The sequence below is a fragment of the Myxine glutinosa genome, chromosome 8 (genome assembly GCF_964187855.1).
Source record: "Myxine glutinosa chromosome 8, kmMyxGlut1.1, whole genome shotgun sequence".
Classification (NCBI taxonomy): domain Eukaryota; kingdom Metazoa; phylum Chordata; class Myxini; order Myxiniformes; family Myxinidae; genus Myxine; species Myxine glutinosa.
This window is the reverse complement of record NC_136268.1, coordinates 18,593,587-18,610,761: the sequence shown is the minus strand read 5'-3', so window position 1 is coordinate 18,610,761 and position 17,175 is coordinate 18,593,587. Positions and strand designations below refer to the sequence as shown.

Sequence of the window (17,175 nt, the reverse complement as noted above, 5' to 3'; positions counted from 1 at the left end):
GGAAGAAAAATATATTACAGTGGAGTGAGAACTTTGATGGTTATCAACCGGATAATAAATATTATAATTTTAAAATGGTATGTGGATCGGGAGGAGGACAGACCAGGTCCCTCCGTGAAACATATTGTTGCGGATATGGGATTTACATCCATCCATATCCGCTTGTAAATATTCCCCTATTTCCTCAGTACTTCCCAACTATCCCCAATCCCCCATTCCCTAGTCCCATTTTCTGTAAACAACACTCTGTAGACCCGAACTCCCCCTATTTCCCCCATTAAATGTCGCATCCAGGTCCACCGCATCTCACGTAGACAACTATAGGACATCTTGCTAGTTATTCTTAGTCTATGTCAGTTAAGGACTCGTTTCCATTGATTCTGACTCTTCGTTGCACCAGAATGTGATTGTATGGCACCGTTAGGAAGTTTAGGACCTCCCAATACCTCCCCGCAGCTCTTCCTCACGGTTCAGCAACAACAACAACGACAACAACGGCGGCGGCGCGGGGAGTGCGCGTCCTCACTCCGGCTTGGTTGGTGGGGGGTGTTGGGAGTGCACCAGGCCTTTCCAACGAGCCGCCATCGAGCATGTGCTCGACGGGGTTACCAAGTAGGGGCTCGCTGTCAGCTCCTCGTCAAGGGCCGAGCCCGGTAACCCCCGCACCCAATAGAAGCGGCGGACCGGTCCCATCTGGGGCGGAGCCAACGAGCGAGGGCGTGTGACTCCCCGCTGAGCATGCGCAGGAAGAGGGAGGTGACGTCAGATGCGCCCTGAGCTTGGAGAGAGAAGGACGCCACCTCCGAGCGCTGTGACACCTCCCCGCATCTCTGGATTGGACCGTGCTTGATCCTGTCCCCGAGCCAAGGTGCACCTTGTGCTATCGACTGCCTGTCCTTCCCTGCCATCAATCCCTGTGTAAGTCAGTCTTGTTCCGTTTGTCTGTGGTCTGTCGGGGATAAGATAAGACTGTAACTAAGTGCCCATCTCTTCTGTGTCTTTACCTCATTACCTTGTAATCTACCCCTTTTCTCCACCACTAATTATATCCTCCTCCGGAGGTCTTGAGAACTGTACCCCTTGCGTCGTTTCATTTATCCCAGTCGTTGTGTCCTTTCCATCATTGATTTAGCGTAGCGCGATTTGGCCAACGTTCGAGTGGAATCGGGTGAGTTGGGGGTAATCGGGTAAACTGTGCGAACACGGTGGCCATTCCGCTCGGTCAAGCAACATCTGAAGCCGTGTCCGTAACAATTGGTGTCGGGAAGTGAGATTGGACACGAAGCGCGCTTAACGCGCTCAAAATTACAAGCAGTTGGAAATTGTTTTGTTTAAAAACAAAAAAAACCCCGAATTTTGAAAGTCGCGCTATGGCAGATCAAGATGGCTGGGTTCCGGTAGAGGAGAGTGGGGTAGAATCGACCCAGGACCCCAGGGAAGAAGTGGGGAAAATGGTGGAGGAGAGTAAAGAAGGTGTGGTTGAGGGGGTATCAGGTGCACAAAATGGCGCTCTCGCGCACGTGGTTACAGCGGCACCAAATTTTGCCGCGCCTGTGACCGTAGCAGCGGGCTTTGATGTGGGGGACTTCATGGCGCAATTCGCCGAGATGCTGAGAATAAACGGGGAGAAATTGAGAAACCAAATTGAAGCAACAACGAACGAAATGAGGGCCGATAGAGAGGCAAGGGAGCAGAGGGACAGAGACCGCAAGTTGGGCGAAAGGGTCCCAGGGGTGCACGAGGAAGTAACGCGGATCGAGAAGCGCCGGTTGAGCGAAGCGGAGGAAAGCACGGGTACAATGACGGGGGTAGAAATCGCGACACGGGGTTTGGAAAAGCCGGCAACCGATGAGGTAGAGGGAATTTTATTAAAACCAACGGTCGTCATGGGGAACAAAGACAAAGCAGTGCTGGGAATTAAAATTGAAGAGATGACGGAGGTAGCCCGGGAATTGCAGGGAGAAATGGAAAATGTGCAAAGTCCCTGCTCACATCACGATGCTGTGCTTAACCCGAATGGAAGTTTGCAGGTTTTGGTGCAGGGAGGAAGAAGAACCCCGAAGTTGAGACGTGCTGTATATTGTGCGGGTAGATTTTGTAAGAGGATGTTTAGCGACAAAAGAATTTTCGCGCGCTTGGGATCGAGGAAGCATCCGGGCGTTGGTGAAGGGTCCCGTGTGAGTGGAAAGGGCACGCGTGTGGAAAAAAAGTGTGCGTCAAGGGGTGAGCGTGTTACGAAGCGCGAGTGTGATACCGAGTGCGAGCGAGAATGCACGTCGGGGTGTACGGAGTGTGATACGAATAGTGAGTTGGTGATGGCGCAGGTGCGAGAGGGCACATCGGAGCGCGAGTGTGAAACCGAGTGCGAGTGAGAATGCACGTCGGGGTGTACGGAGTGTGACACGGAGAGTAAGGTGGTGGTGGAACGTGTGCGAGGAAGCACACCTGAGTTGGTGGTAGCGCGAGTGTGGGAGAGCCTGTGTGAGCGCGTTAGTGGGTGGATGCCAGAGTGCACGCCCATGGTGAGTGTAACGGAGGACGTAACGGAGGAGAGGTGTGCGCAAGAGTGTGCGCGAGAGGTGTGGTGTGTAACAGGGAGAGCGTTGGTGGAATGTACGGACGGCGTTGGAACGCCGGGTTTTGTGAGGGTGAAAGGGGTAGCGTATGCGTGTGAGCATGCCGGTGAAGCATCGACGGTAACCGGGTTAGCGGTTAGAGCGACGGATAGCCGATGCGAGCACTCGGTGCGAGGAGCCCTTTGTTGGATGTAGGGCCTGGCGCGGATCGAAGCTGCGTCGCTTCTCTTCGAAGCGTCGTTGCCGATTCGGGCTTGGCCCCGCCCCGCACGGTCGAGTCCGGGCCTTGGCGGGCGAGGTGACCGGTCCGGTTCAAGGGCGAGTGGGAGGAAGCGGAACGGTGCCCCCTCGTGGGGACGGGGTTCCGACCGGGGAGATCGAGCCATCGGGCCCGGGACCGCAAGGTGCCGCGCCGAGATGGTGCGTGGAACCTCGGTCCAACCAAACCACCTCCCTTGAACCGAAAGCCGGACGGATTCAACCTGCAGGCGACCAAACCACCCAAATTCATTGCTCGGCTTTACGAACCGAGTTTAATGATGTCATGACGCACCGAGGCTAGGATATAGCGGACTGTGATGATGATGGTAGTGATTTGATACGAAATTTAGAATAGTGAATAGAATTGGCAGTAAATAGAAAATGTTTGATTTGTGGAATTTGGATGTGCAAAATTGATAGTGGGACCTCCCCGATGTGGTGGGATGGGCAATCCACCATCCCTCACGGCGAGGGGGGGCAAAGGAGCACTAGTTATGGGGTTGATGGCAGTGAAAACTAGCCCGGGTGGGTTAGGATATTGTGTGTAGGGATCTAGAAGAGATTGACATTAGGTAACGTTAAGGTTTAGTTAGTGACTGATACCTGTAGTGGGGACGCAGGTAGATTAGTATGGATGATAATGACGAGGGAGCGCAATAGTTTAAAGGGACGACTGGGAAGCGCAAGTTTCAGAGGGGAGTAGTTAGATGAGATGATGCTGTGTGAGAACTGGACAGGTGTGTGGAGCAGTGAGGGAGTAGTGAGTGTTGTGGATCAGCACGAATGCGCTTGGGGGAGAGAAGGGTGCAGGTGGCACCAGGTGTGAGTGCACAGGTGTGCACCAACAGGTGAATGGAATAAATGGTTGTGTGGAAGACATGGAGTGTGGAATAAGTGGAGTATTGGAATGGATGGTCGTGGAGTATTGGAATGGATGGTCGTGGAGTGAGTATGGTGGAAACGATGGAGTGGAGTGGGTGGTGCGAAGGTGTGAATGGGGGAAGAGTGGACCCCCATCACGAATACCCGGGGCGGGTAGTGTAAGTGTTAGGTAGAGGGGATAGGTAAATTGTGGTTGGATATTGGCATCTGTGGTGCGAGTGACAGAATGGTATTTGGATGGGTGCATTAGTGTTGTGGAAATGGCTGGGCGTGTAGCCTGTTAGTGTGTGTAGTTGGTTTGGGCACTCCACCACTGTGAGGATGTCGGCCAGGTGAGGCCGCAGGTGGGCTCTGGGAGCCGGTAGTTGTGGATGGGGCCCGAGGATCCGGAGGACGGACCCGGGTAGCCCAGTGCCAGAGGGCACCGAGTGGGGTGACAGAGCCAGGAGGGGCCTTCCCCAGTAGATAGGTTAGGTTAAGGAGCAGGTAAGCTCGGGTGGCAACTACAGTGGTGGAGGTGTGCAGGTGGGTAGACCTGCTGGGAGAGCTACACGTCACAGCCCAGAAATTGTGCGAGGGCACCGGGAGATGAATCGGGGGAGTGAGACCCCAAATTGAGAAGCACCACAGTTTGGGCAATGGGAATTGGTTTTTAGAACCCATAGAGTAAGTTGGCCAATGGATTGGCAGGGAAAGACCCCGGGTAGTGTAAAGTGTGTTAATGTCATTTAGAGGATAGTTAGGATTGAAGTCTCCTCGCACCATCTACATGGACTCACCTGAGATGACGTACCTCCACACCATGCCATGTTTTGTTATTTTATTGTGCAGATGTTTGGAATGTGAGACGCATCATGACGTGGGTGTGACATTGTGCTTTGTTGTTCCATCTCTTCCTCCTTATGAGGATTGATGATGAATTGGGTGATGGCAAATTTTGAAGTAGAGGGATTGTGGTGACGAATTTGGTATTGGAGAAATATGGGGAGACGAGACATTAGCGACGAATTTGTAAATGTGTAGATTTTGTAAATATGGGGTAAGGGCAAGGGTATTGTAGGTGACAGGGGGGGTGACGTACGGAAGGGACGAGCTTTCTCATTTCGCTCTCCGTACGCATTTCGCCTTGCATTGCCTTATTGATGTGTACCCTTGTGACCTTACCCCTCGCTCAATTGTCTCTTTTGTCTCCCACATGACCTGTGCGCCATTGGGTGCCGAGGGGAGCGTGCGTGAGTCGGCCATTGTGCGCCCGGCACTCTCAGAACCAGCTGTCTGCATCGATGCACCACATTATGGACCACATGTCTGTGGCCGAGCACCACTTATGGACCCCATGGGTTGGGGCATGGCCCCTCTGCTGGAACCGGCCATGAGGGCCCGAAATCTTGCTGGCGGACCTTGGCCACAGGGCACCGATGCCCCACAGGTGAACCACACGAGTCGGCCCTGTGGGCCATAAATAAATAAAAATGGACACGTTGGGTGCATTTCATTTTATGCTCAAATAGGCCGCCAGTAAGAAAATGAAAGAAAGACAACAACTGGAAGACAATAATAATAACCAGCAGAGGGAGCCGAAGAGCAAGAGACACCTGCAGGGTTAGGGGTTGTTGTTTTTATTTTCATGAACAATGGTGACTGCACCGATTGGTGCTTGGGTGTGTATTGGTGCGTTTTTGGGTGCTTTAATGGTGCATTGATGCAGAGCAGACTGTCTCCCCCCCAGAAAGAACAATCACAGGTCCTGGGGTAGTCTTGTAAATAAAGTAGCGTCAATTGTAAATAATGCTCCCTACCGGCTGTATGTTTAGTTTGAGGATGCTTTCCGCGATTCGGTTATCCTGTGGGTGTGTTTCTGTTAGGAGAAGGGTGCAACGTCGCAGGAGGACATATTTACTCATTTGTGAATATCTGTAAAACTGTCGCACTCAGGGTTGAGTTAATAGTAGAGGGAACTACATCTGAGTGCCACACTAAAGTAGGTAAAAATTTATCGGGTCGGAACGCCCCGAGGTAGAGAAGGGTGCAGTGTTGCGGATATGGGATTTACATCCATCCATATCCGCTTGTAAATATTCCCCTATTTCCTCAGTACTTCCCAACTATCCCCAATCCGCCATTCCCTCGTCCCATTTTCTGTAAACAACACTCTGTAGACCCGACCTCCCCCTATTTCCCCCATTAAATGTCGCATCCAGGTCCACCGCATCTCACGTAGACAACTATAGGACATCTTGCTAGTTATTCTTAGTCTATGTCAGTTAAGGACTCGTTTCCATTGATTCTGACTCTTCGTTGCACCAGAATGTGATTGTATGGCACCGTTAGGAAGTTTAGGACCTCCCAATACCTCCCCGCAGCTCTTCCTCACGGTTCAGCAACAACAACAACGACAACAACGGCGGCGGCGCGGGGAGTGCGCGTCCTCACTCCGGCTTGGTTGGTGGGGGGTGTTGGGAGTGCACCAGGCCTTTCCAATGAGCCGCCATCGAGCATGTGCTCGACGGGGTTACCAAGTAGGGGCTCGCTGTCAGCTCCTCGTCAAGGGCGGAGCCCGGTAACCCTCGCACCCAATAGAAGCGGCGGACCGGTCCCATCTGGGGCGGAGCCAACGAGCCGAGGGCGTGTGACTCCCCGCTGAGCATGCGCAGGAAGAGGGAGGTGACGTCAGATGCGCCCTGAGCTTGGAGAGAGAAGGACGCCACCTCCGAGCGCTGTGACACCTCCCCGCATCTCTGGATTGGACCGTGCTTGATCCTGTCCCCGAGCCAAGGTGCACCTTGTGCTATCGACTGCCTGTCCTTCCCTGCCATCAATCCCTGTGTAAGTCAGTCTTGTTCCGTTTGTCTGTGGTCTGTCGGGGATAAGATAAGACTGTAACTAAGTGCCCATCTCTTCTGTGTCTTTACCTCATTACCTTGTAATCTACCCCTTTTCTCCACCACTAATTATATCCTCCTCCGGAGGTCTTGAGAACTGTACCCCTTGCGTCGTTTCATTTATCCCAGTCGTTGTGTCCTTTCCATCATTGATTTAGCGTAGCGCGATTTGGCCAACGTTCGAGTGGAATCGGGTGAGTTGGGGGTAATCGGGTAAAATGTGCGAACACGGCGGCCATTCCGCTCGGTCAAGCAACATCTGAAGCCGTGTCCGTAACAATATCATTTTATAAACGCACAGAGAAAGGTACTTGATGTAAAGTTTATCAATATCCTAGATGGGGATGAGTTCCATAAGAGAATGGAGTTGTTTTAAAAATTAGAAAATGAGCAAATATTCATAGGATCAATGAGGAATTTTGAATGTCAAGTGGTCCTTGGAGGGTAAGTAAGGACTCCCCCATTCACTTACATGTAAAAGGAGAAAGGGGTGTCACGGAAATAAGGGGGAAAATGGGCAGTTTGGGGAAAAGTCTCATCTAAATACATGGGTGTCCTGGAAACCCCATTATCTCAGTAAGGGAGGCATTAAAAGAGAGGCTGAGTATGGTAGAGGATGATGTGGTTGAGCTTGAAAGTGGTTGGATGTCAATGAAAGATAGTCTGTTGGGAGCCGTTGGTGAGGTATGATGATGGACAAAAGGACCACCAAGGCACTCGGAAACATGGTGGTGGGATGATGAAGTTGGAAAGAAGATTGACGAGAAGAGGAAGAGGTTCAAGGAGTGGCAGAAGGCGAAGGGTATGGGAGCAGAAAAGGCAGAGCATGAAAGTTATAGGCAGCCCAGAGGGCTGCAAAGAAAGAGGTAGCAAAGGTGCAGGAAGCATGTAGGAAAATGTTCGGAGAACGCTTGGATTTGGAAGAGGGTCAGAGAGCGATATTCAGGATTCCAAAGCAGATGGCGAAAGAGAGGTGTGATGTGATGGGGGTGAGTTGCTTGAAGGATGAAGTGGGACAAATCGTTGTGGACCCAGATGGAATTAAAGGAAGATGGAAGCGATAGATAGAAATACTGTTGAATGCAGAGAATGAATGGGATGGCAACATAGAGAGTAACCCAGTTTTAGGACCAGCAGAGAAGACAACCGAAAAGGAAGTTGAGGAAGCGATAAAAGCAATGAAGAGTAGAAAAGCAGGAGGGCCGACGGGAGTTGTGGGAGATATGTTGAAGGCAGCGGGAAATTGGGGTGTGAAGAGAATGACCGAGATCTGCAATCTGGTGTTGATAGAAGGCCGCATTCCAGTGGATTGGGAACTGAGTACCCTCGTCCCTCTATACAAGGGGAAAGGTGACCCTCTGGACCGTGGGTCGTATCGAGCGATAAAGTTATTGGAGCATGGAATGAAGGGTATTGGAAAGGGTGTTGGAGAGGAGGATAAGAAAGAAAGTGAAGATTGACAAAATGCAGTTTGGATTTAGGCCAGGAAGAGGAACGACAGACGCGCTTTTTATTGTGAGGCAGTTGCAGGAGAAGTAAAATGGAGAAGAGGAAGAAGTTGTTTCTTGGGTGTGTTGATCTGGAGAAAGCATTCGATAGGGTTCCACGTGAAGTAGTGACAAGGGCATTGAGGAAGTTAGGAGTAGAGGAATGGTTGATCAGAGCAGTGATGGTAATGTACAAAAGAGCGCGCACAGCTTTAAGGACGAAGGACGGGAACAGTGGTGAGTTTGAGGTGAAGGTGGGAGTGCATCAGGGGTCGGTACTAAGTCCACTACTGTTTGTAGCTGTGATGGAGGTGCTGGCTCAGAACGTAAAGGAGGGTTTACAGTGGGAGTTGTTTTATGCAGATGATCTGGTGTTCATTGCAGAAAGTATGGATGGACTGAAGGAGAAGATGAACAAGTGGAAGGAATGTATGGAGACAAAAGGTCTGAAGGTGAATATCGGAAAAACGAAGGTGATGGCAAGTGGTAAAGCATGTGGTGAGGTGGAAAGAACTGGGAAGTGGCCGTGTGCTGTGTGCAGGAAGGGTGTCGGAGTGAATTCCTTTCAATGTACAATGTGCGCTGAGTGGGTTCATCAAAAATGTAGTGGTTTGCGAGGGTCATTAACCAGTGTGGCAGCTACATTCAAGTGTAAGGTGTGCACAGAGCGAGCTGCAGATGGAGGAAATGTTGAGTTGGATCTTGGAGACGGCGTGAAGCTGGAAGGTGTGAAAACATTTTGTTACCTAGGAGACATGCTGAATGGAGAAGGTGGATCAGACTCGGCAACGGTTGCTCGAGTGAGATGTGCATGGAAGAAGTTTCGGGAACTGAGTGGTGTGCTGACGAGGAGGGGAGTGTCGTTGAAGCTGAAGGGAAAGGTGTATGCTGTATGTGTGAGAAGTGTTATGATTTATGGGAGCGAGACATGGGTCATGAATGTAGAGCAGCAACGAAGGCTGGAAAGGGTGGAAATGCGAATGGTTCGGTGGTTGTGTGGAGTATCGTTGAGAGAGAGGAAGACAAACGATGAATTGCGAAAGATGATGGGAATAGAGCCTGTGATGGATGTTGTGAAGAGAAACAGTTTGAGATGGTTTGGTCATGTGTTGAGGAAGGATGAAAGTGACTGGTTGAGAAGAGTGATGGAAATGAATGTAGAAGGAAGTAGAGGACAGGGAAGACTGAGAAAGACTTGGCTAAAGATGGTCGAAGAAGAAATGCGGGCAAAGGGGGTTAACGAGGGGAGATGCTGAAAATAGGGCAAAATGGAGAAGATTGTCATGGGGACCGCAAGGCTAACCCCCGCTCTTGCAGGGAAAATGGCCTTAAAATGCCTGTATACAAGGTCATGTGATGGCAAAGCAAAAGCATTTCCTTACTAATCTAATGTGAAAGTAGCCAGTAAAAATTCCCTGTGCATTTTCAAATATGAATCAGAGAAATGGCTAACATATTGCTTTGTAAACCCCACTTCAATTGAATGTTGCTTCAATTTCAATAAAGTCATTATTTATCGATTTAAAAACAAAACAAAAAAAACCGCACCGGTGTCCGAAGGAAGCCGTTCAGTTTGCCATTTTTGTTATATAAAATAGGTGAAGCCTAGAAACAAACAAAACCCATTTGAATTACCCTTTATAACCCCTTAGAATCAACTTTTGGAACTCTTTAGAACTATTTAGAATTAAACACGGTGAGTTAGGTTCTTCTTCTTCATTCTTGATGGACAGACGGACATCACAAAATATCGAAGCGGCTTCACCGCTTAAAAATCTAAAGGTTTAGTGTAATTGAAGTAGCCCAGAAGCAATCCCAAATACCAATCTTATACACCACCCCATTTTACCTTTATTTAAATTGAAGTACCAGGTGCTAAACTGGAGGTTTTTGGAAGCATTTAGAAGGTGATTTGTGTTCTTCAGTCTTCAAGCATATAATTCAATGAAAAGAAAATAAAGATTGTAAAAGTCGTATAAATAAATTCTGGTTTTACGGCCATTTTCCACACTGCCCATTACATCACCTTATCCAACACGTTACATTAGTTATTCGTGCCTGTCACATGTAAGTATCCTCCTTGATGTCCTCACAAACAAAGTTTCCTGTTTGGAATGATTTTCAATTTTGTTTGACTGACAGGCAGGCAGACAGAATAAAAATATTATCTCACTCCTCTCTATACATGTGCATGCTCTGTGCATGCTCTATACATGCATGCATACATGCATGTGCATGTCATGTGCATGTGCTCTATACATCTCATCTCCCTTTACCTTCCCTCTGCAACCTCAAGTCTTAATTCAGACCTCAACACCGAACGCACAATCATTGAATGCCTGGTCTTTGCAGTTACAATATTTTGGCACAACAGCACTGCTCGGGGAATAATAGCCACTTCAATCCAATCCAAAATATCAAACTCATAGAAAGGAATGAAAAGGGACCAAACGAATGGCAATGAGGACAAAGGTGCCTGCATGCAAAGATGAAAGCTTGAGCTTGACGCTGCCAGTGTTACAACATGCAGGTGATCAAACAAGTTGAAAAAAGGAATGACGCCACGCCATTTTCAGAAGAGCCGAGTAAGGAAGAATTAATTTATCGGCAGTGCATAATCATCACACCATCATTTTGAAATGGCAAAGTTTTTGTTTTTTCCAAATGGCAAAGACAGCATATTCACCGATAGGTGGCTTTTCCCTTAAAAACAGGAAAATACATCAGCCTGTCAGCATTCACCTTAAAAGCAAAACTACAATGTCTATATTACACTCGCTTTTTGAAAAGAATTGCTATTTCTGAATCACGTTTCAACAACCAATGAACATACTTGTAACAAGTCCAAAGTTTTGTATATATTATGTATACACTAGGGCAGAGAGGATGGCCTAGCGTTATGTACCCTCGCCTCTAGGCTGTCTAGTCTTAATCTGAATCCCAACCCAGCTATAAACTCTCATCCCGGTGTTTCACAAGCAGGGTGATTCTTCAATGTGTTTACCGTCCCTGGGGTGTACGTTAAACTTGTATCCCGTCTGCCGGAATTAGTTGGTGGATGTTAAAGATCCCACAGTGTTCTTCGCCAAGAGTATGGGAGCTATCTCTGGCACCCTGAGCTAATTACAAATTTGTGGCCTAACCAGCCATGGGGTTTCCATCAGCGGCACAGCCATTCCCTCAGCCAAAGAGGCTCTTCGCGAAGAACGCTGTGGGAAGAACACCCCACAGCCTTGTGCTGCATATAAATGAAGATGTATACACTGCTGTGCAAAAGTCTTAGAGATCTTGCATTTTTATGCCTCAGCAGCCAAAGGTGCCGGGGGAATTATGCCTTCGAGTTGTGTGTCCATGCGAGCAGATTTTCATTCCTGTGATAACTTAACTACTGAAGGGATTCCAACCGAACTTGACAAGTATGAGGTGTAAATAAAGATGAACTGATTAGAGTTAGAGTTTAAAAGGCCAAAGGTCTATGATCATGTGACCTTTCATTGGAAATCCTTTTTACCACAACAATCTGTGAACCACAGAAGGGATTTCAACCTTGAATCTTGGCACAGGTATGGACTGCGATACAAAGATGAACCGATTCAAAGATTATCTGATGAACACCCCTTTCCTGGGTAGGGTATTTCGTCACCAGGGTAATGCAAAAATGTAGGGAACAATACAATTGTTTCTTTTGGGACGTTTTGGAGAATTAATTTTGGCACTCTCATGTGTATATCGACGGCTTTCAAAGGCAGTGCGTGGTGCCTGTGTTCAACTTGCCAAGACAAAGTGCTTTCTATCAATGTGGATTGTGAATACAGCATAGAACCAGATCAAGCTCAGGTGAGTGTGTGTGTGTGTGTGTGTATGTGTGTGTGCGTGTGTGTGTGTGTGTGTGTGTGTGCGTGTGTGTGCACCTGTGTATGTGTGTGTGTGTGTGTGTGTGTGTGCCTGTGTGTGTGCGCCTGTGTGTGTGCGCCTGTGTGTGTGCGCCTGTGTGTGTGTGCCTGTGTGTATGCGCCTGTGTGCCTGTGTGTGTGCATGTGTGTGTGCGTGCCTGTGTGTGCGCCTGTGTGTGTGTGTGCCTGTGTGTGTGTGTGCGTCGTTGGTTGCTATCTCCATATGTTGGTGTTAAAAGGTGGAACGGAGACCTACCAGGTCTCAAAGTATCCACCTCCATTTCAGTAAGGAATCATGATTCATGGACCAAGTTGTGAAGTTTTCTTGTTCTCAAAGTTTTGTTCCGAGGTCACTTTGGGGAATCGTCACAGAGCCCCGGATGCACATGCTTCTCACTAAATAAAATCTATGGTCTTGGTGACCGCCTATATGCTGCTCAGCTATAATTGGCACACGCAATGATGACATTATATACAAACCAATATGACGACATTTACAGTATCGATATCGGTAATCAGTAAAGACTTTCTAAAGTACACCCGATTCATATAAAATAACCAATTGCTTTAGAAACAGCCACAAGGACAAAGGAAAACGCAATCGCTCGTACTCAGCTGAGGGTAAAAGTTAAAATGTACTGTATCTACTTCCTGGACAAGTATATCTTGACGTCATACGTTCCAGGCGTACCCGGGTACATCAAAGAGTCAGTTAAGTTTTTTTTCTCATATTTCAAAGGCGGGCTGACTATTCTGGGCCCTCAATTAAAAGGGGCATATTTCACGATTGCGGGAGCTGTCAGTTGTCGATAAACAAGAAGAAGAACCACCTTCAGAGGCCATTTTTCCCTGCAGAGCAGGGGTTGGCCTTTTTTTGGGGCACCATGATCCCATTTTTGAAGCAATGTTTTATGGCCGGATGCCCTTCCTGCCGCCAACCCTGTTAGTCACCTCTTGCGACACACAGGGAATTACCAGTGAACACTGGTACTCAATTTGCCGACCTCAGAAGGATGACAGGCTGAGTCAACCCCCCTGGCATTAATTCAGCGATTGACCGGGATTCAAACCCAGGATCCTCGGATCCCAAGCCAGCACCCTAACCTCGAAGCGAACACCAGGCTCAACATATGAATGAATGAATGATTGTTTTAAGGCCATTTTTCCCCGCTAGAGCAGGGCCTTGTTAGCCTTGCGGGCCCCATGACAATCATGGTTCCCTGTTTGAGGCAATGTTTTTATGGCCGGATGCCCTTCCTGACGCCAACCGTTAGTCGCCTCCTACGATGCGCAGGGATACGGTGTACCTATTCTAAATCGGGGTACACACCGGGATCATTCATCCCAGCAAGCTGGTACTCAAATGTGGAGTTGTCTATACACCGCCTAAATAAAGACAAGTGTCAGAAGAACATGTTGCATGCTTAGAACAAGGTCGCCCGTAGCGTGGGTACTCTGCTAGTTTATCATAATAAAGCCATGTACCAGGTATCAGTTCAATATGTTAAAGTGTAAGGGGGAAAAGTCTTGAAAATGAAGCCATGTCCAACATGTGATATTTTACAAGTCCAAAAAGGGCATAACCTGTTGGGAAAGTGATGATATGCCCCGAAACACGAATACTATATTCTGTAACTTGTAATAAAGCCATGTACCAAGTTTCAGTTGAATATGTTAGAGGGTATGGGGAAAAAAACGTCAGAAAACCACAGATGGGATGGACAGACAGACGGAGAGCAAACCTACAGACCCCTCCAGTGAAACCGGTAGGGAACTAATATGCAAACAAGCAAATAGTAGAAATGCTCGGAATATATTGTTACATTTATGGGGGTAGGTAAGATAATACAGTAGAAAAGGTAGAATTGCATAGGAAAGAGCATGGGCCGTGTGACGTGTAGGAGCATTTTGATGTACTAAGTAGGGAAAATGTAGCTTCAGGTTGTGTTTAAATGTTCATCATACGAGGGATGATGACGTGTTAATTAGTAGTAGGGATTAAGATCAATTTCGCCTGTGCGTGAAACCCTCTGTGGCCATTCCTAACATTTATTTTTCCAGTACCGCTGGCCAAGCAAAGCAGGACCTGGTCAAGTGATTCATGCTCCCTTGACACTTACGGCAAAAGAACACCCAGGAGAGGAGGAACGATCGTGGTACAGTGGGCGGGGGAACAGGACCAGCAAGCCACACCTCCCGAATGACGCGTCCGGATGACATGGGCAGAGCACGAGGCGAGCTCAAAGAAGCAGCTCTGCAATTGTTTCGGGGGAGCGAGAGCGCGAGTGGCAGCAGGAAGCCTCGCGATTGGTTCTTCGGGGGAAGGAGAGGGCAATTTGTCTTTGGCGAACAAGGAGCTGGCCCATTTTTGTGTGCCTTTGGAGGAGAGGTTTTCTATGGCGATCGAGAGGGAACTTTGACGGTTGGGCTCTTTGGGGAAGCTGGAAGACACGCTGTCCTTCCCCAAACACCAGAAGAAAAGAAAGAGGGCCGTCTACATGCTTGCCACCAGCTCGATAGCGAGCGCTATCGATCGACGGTGCAGCCATTTTTCCAAGCTTCCGGCGTGGGTGGCTCCGAGCTACCACCAATGCCAACCTCACCAACAGGACCCATTTTGGGGACAGCTAAATGCCAGAGTGTGAATTATTATTTTCTTACTTTTCCCCATGTGCGTGGTTGTGTCTGATTGGAGGTACCTCACCATATAATTTTACCTCAGCTTCATTTTCGTTATTTTCGTCCGCACCTCATTATATTATCAATCATTATTGTTGCATTTTTTGTTGACACGTTTCTGTTTGGGTTTTGGAATAAACCCGTGTGTTTTGTGTAGTTAATTGCTTCGTGTCTTTTTCATCTCGCACGCGCAATAACTGCCATAATCGGGAGGTCGCCTCGGGAAATAAGGCTGGTTCGGCGCATCTGTCCAAGGCTGGTGTTAACTAGCTACAGATGCGACAATATTCATAGTGCCCGTCAACAAGTACAATACATTATTTTCTGTTTAACTTCACAGAGGAAGTGGCAGGAACCATACTTGTATCGTGTTTTTTCTTCAAGACTGTTGGCAGGCTCTAAGGTGATGAGCTGCACCAACTCCTCCATGGCCTGTGGCTGCACCAGGAAGTCGACAAGCTTTCGATTTTGCGCCTTGCACTCCTGCAGTACGTCATCCTCATCCATGAGTTCTGCCAGCGTGACGCCATCTTTCTCCAGTAACGCATCAATGTGCGACGTTGTGTGCAGGTCAAACTTCCAAAACATTTCGGAGGGAGGCTGCGCACAACACCATTCAACATTAAGTAGCAGCAGACAGTAGGTCTCAGCACAACATTGGCTTGCATTCACAGGTTGCATACATCAATACATAACTGGAGACACAGCAACCGGCAAGCCAAAAGCCTTGTGCTACCTTCTTAACATGCATCTTAGCTGTTCAAACAGGTTTTGTAAAATCGAAACTTAAAACGAGTAACGAGTACCAAATACTTACCCTCTCTCCGGTACCAGTTTATCCCATCCTATCTGCTTCTATCCCATGCATCCTCTTGGCCCTGATACACTCAATCCTGTGGTAAAATGAGTGTGATTTAAAAGCTTGCGCTAGAGAGGAAACACAATCCTGGCTGAGGGAAACTTTCCATCACTCCATAAATCACGCAGGGTGTCCATCCTAAGGCAAGTCATAAAGCATAAACTTACTTATCTCCCAAACCAGTCTCCTTGCTCAAAATCTTGGCAGCACCTTGCAAATTAATCCCTGTTGTGTGTTTCCCTCAATTCCCTTGCTCGACTCAAACAAAGATCTGAATCGAGAGGAGTTATAATTGTGTCAACTCAGCGTTTGCCCCAAAATCTTGTGGACATATAGCATCTTGTTCTTGTTGTGCCATCTTGTTCTAACCCCAAAATCTTGTGCCTGTAGGCTGTGGCCCCATAATTGTCTCTCCTGGATTATGTTGAATCGAAAGCTCTCAATATCCTATCCTATCCTACTTTATGAAATAAGGCAATTATATTCTATTGTATGTATGTATGTATGTATGTATGTATGTATGTATGTATGTATGTATGTATATGTATGCATGTATATATGTACATCTGAAAATCATAGAAGAAAAAACAGGGTTGGACCATCTCATGTAGATCACGCCAACCTCCACCAAATTTACATAAGTGTTGGTAGTACCCATGGTCAGGTCCATGAGCACAAACCCCCCCCCCCCCCCCCACCTCCTACTTTCAAATGCTCCTGAAGGGAATGGGTGTTTCTAGTTGTCGAAATGTCCCACAATGAGGTCAAAGCACAATATCTGTTGGTCTCACATCGCAGAGAGATCAGGGGCCTTTTTTTTTAACCCCTCTTTCCTCCGGTCTCGCTTACTCTGCTTTGCCAGCCCCCTGGCCCGCTGCACACCCTACATGATGTGCACATATTCTTTCAATAATCCCCTCCTGACTAAACTCCCAAAATTCGGGCTTACAGCACACCTCAACTCCTCGGGTTCCTTTTTTTTCTCACCTCAGTGAAACTGCCTTCCAGAGAGGGGTCAATCACACTCTTCCCTCCAAGGCTTCAAAAGCAAGCACTGCTGCACCATCTGATGCCATCCCCCATGCCGACTACCTGCGAGTTGTTAGGGTTCTCCTGCTATGGTATCCATCCGGTCTTTTCAACTTCCAATCCATTAACCCTAACTTACTCAGCACTATTACTTGCAGGTTATTGTGTTTCCTCCCCTCCAGGTCCAATACACTATGGGGGAGTATATGAATGGGTAAAGGGGTAAGTGTAGAGGGGGAGGAAGTCAGTGAAAGGATAGGACGGTAGGTTTGCAAGTGTGAATTGCAATGGACCACCTATATTTTTACACTAGCAAAAGTACACGGCGTTGCTGGGTAACAATGAGTCGCTTCCTGATGGGAATATGAGAGAAGGGGGAGGAGAGGATGTAGGGGGCAGGGAAATGAAGGGGAGGGGAAGGAGAGAGAGAGGGAAGGGGGAGGGGGAAGGGAAGGGAAGGGGGGGAGGGAAGGGGGAGAGAGGGGGGGAGGAAAAGGGGGAGGGGAAGGGCGAAGGTAAAGGGGGAGGAGAGAGGAGGAAAGGGGGGAGGGGGATGAGACGGGGAAAGAAGGGGGAGAAAGGAGGGGAGGGGAGGAGAAGGGGGAGGGGAAGGGGGAAGGGAAAGGG

General features: G+C 48.3%; 1 protein-coding gene across 25 annotated transcripts in view; it reads right to left on the bottom strand.

The window, feature by feature from the left end:
* LOC137417329 (serine/threonine-protein phosphatase 6 regulatory subunit 3) overlaps positions 1-17,175 on the bottom strand; it is a 238,253-nt gene that overhangs the window by 178,124 nt on the left and 42,954 nt on the right. For 22 of the 25 annotated variants that reach the window (XM_078782967.1, XM_078782965.1, XM_078782970.1 and 19 more), the window contains exon 2: positions 15,022-15,260. The exons of 1 other annotated variant lie outside the window; for it this stretch is intronic. In XM_078782967.1, the coding sequence (XP_078639093.1) occupies positions 15,022-15,248 (227 nt within the window). In that variant the 5' untranslated portion in view covers positions 15,249-15,260. Of the gene's footprint in view, positions 1-15,021; positions 15,261-15,477; positions 15,554-17,175 lie in introns of all 25 variants that reach the window. 2 more of the 25 variants (XM_078782968.1, XM_068103181.2) reach the window with 1 other exon arrangement.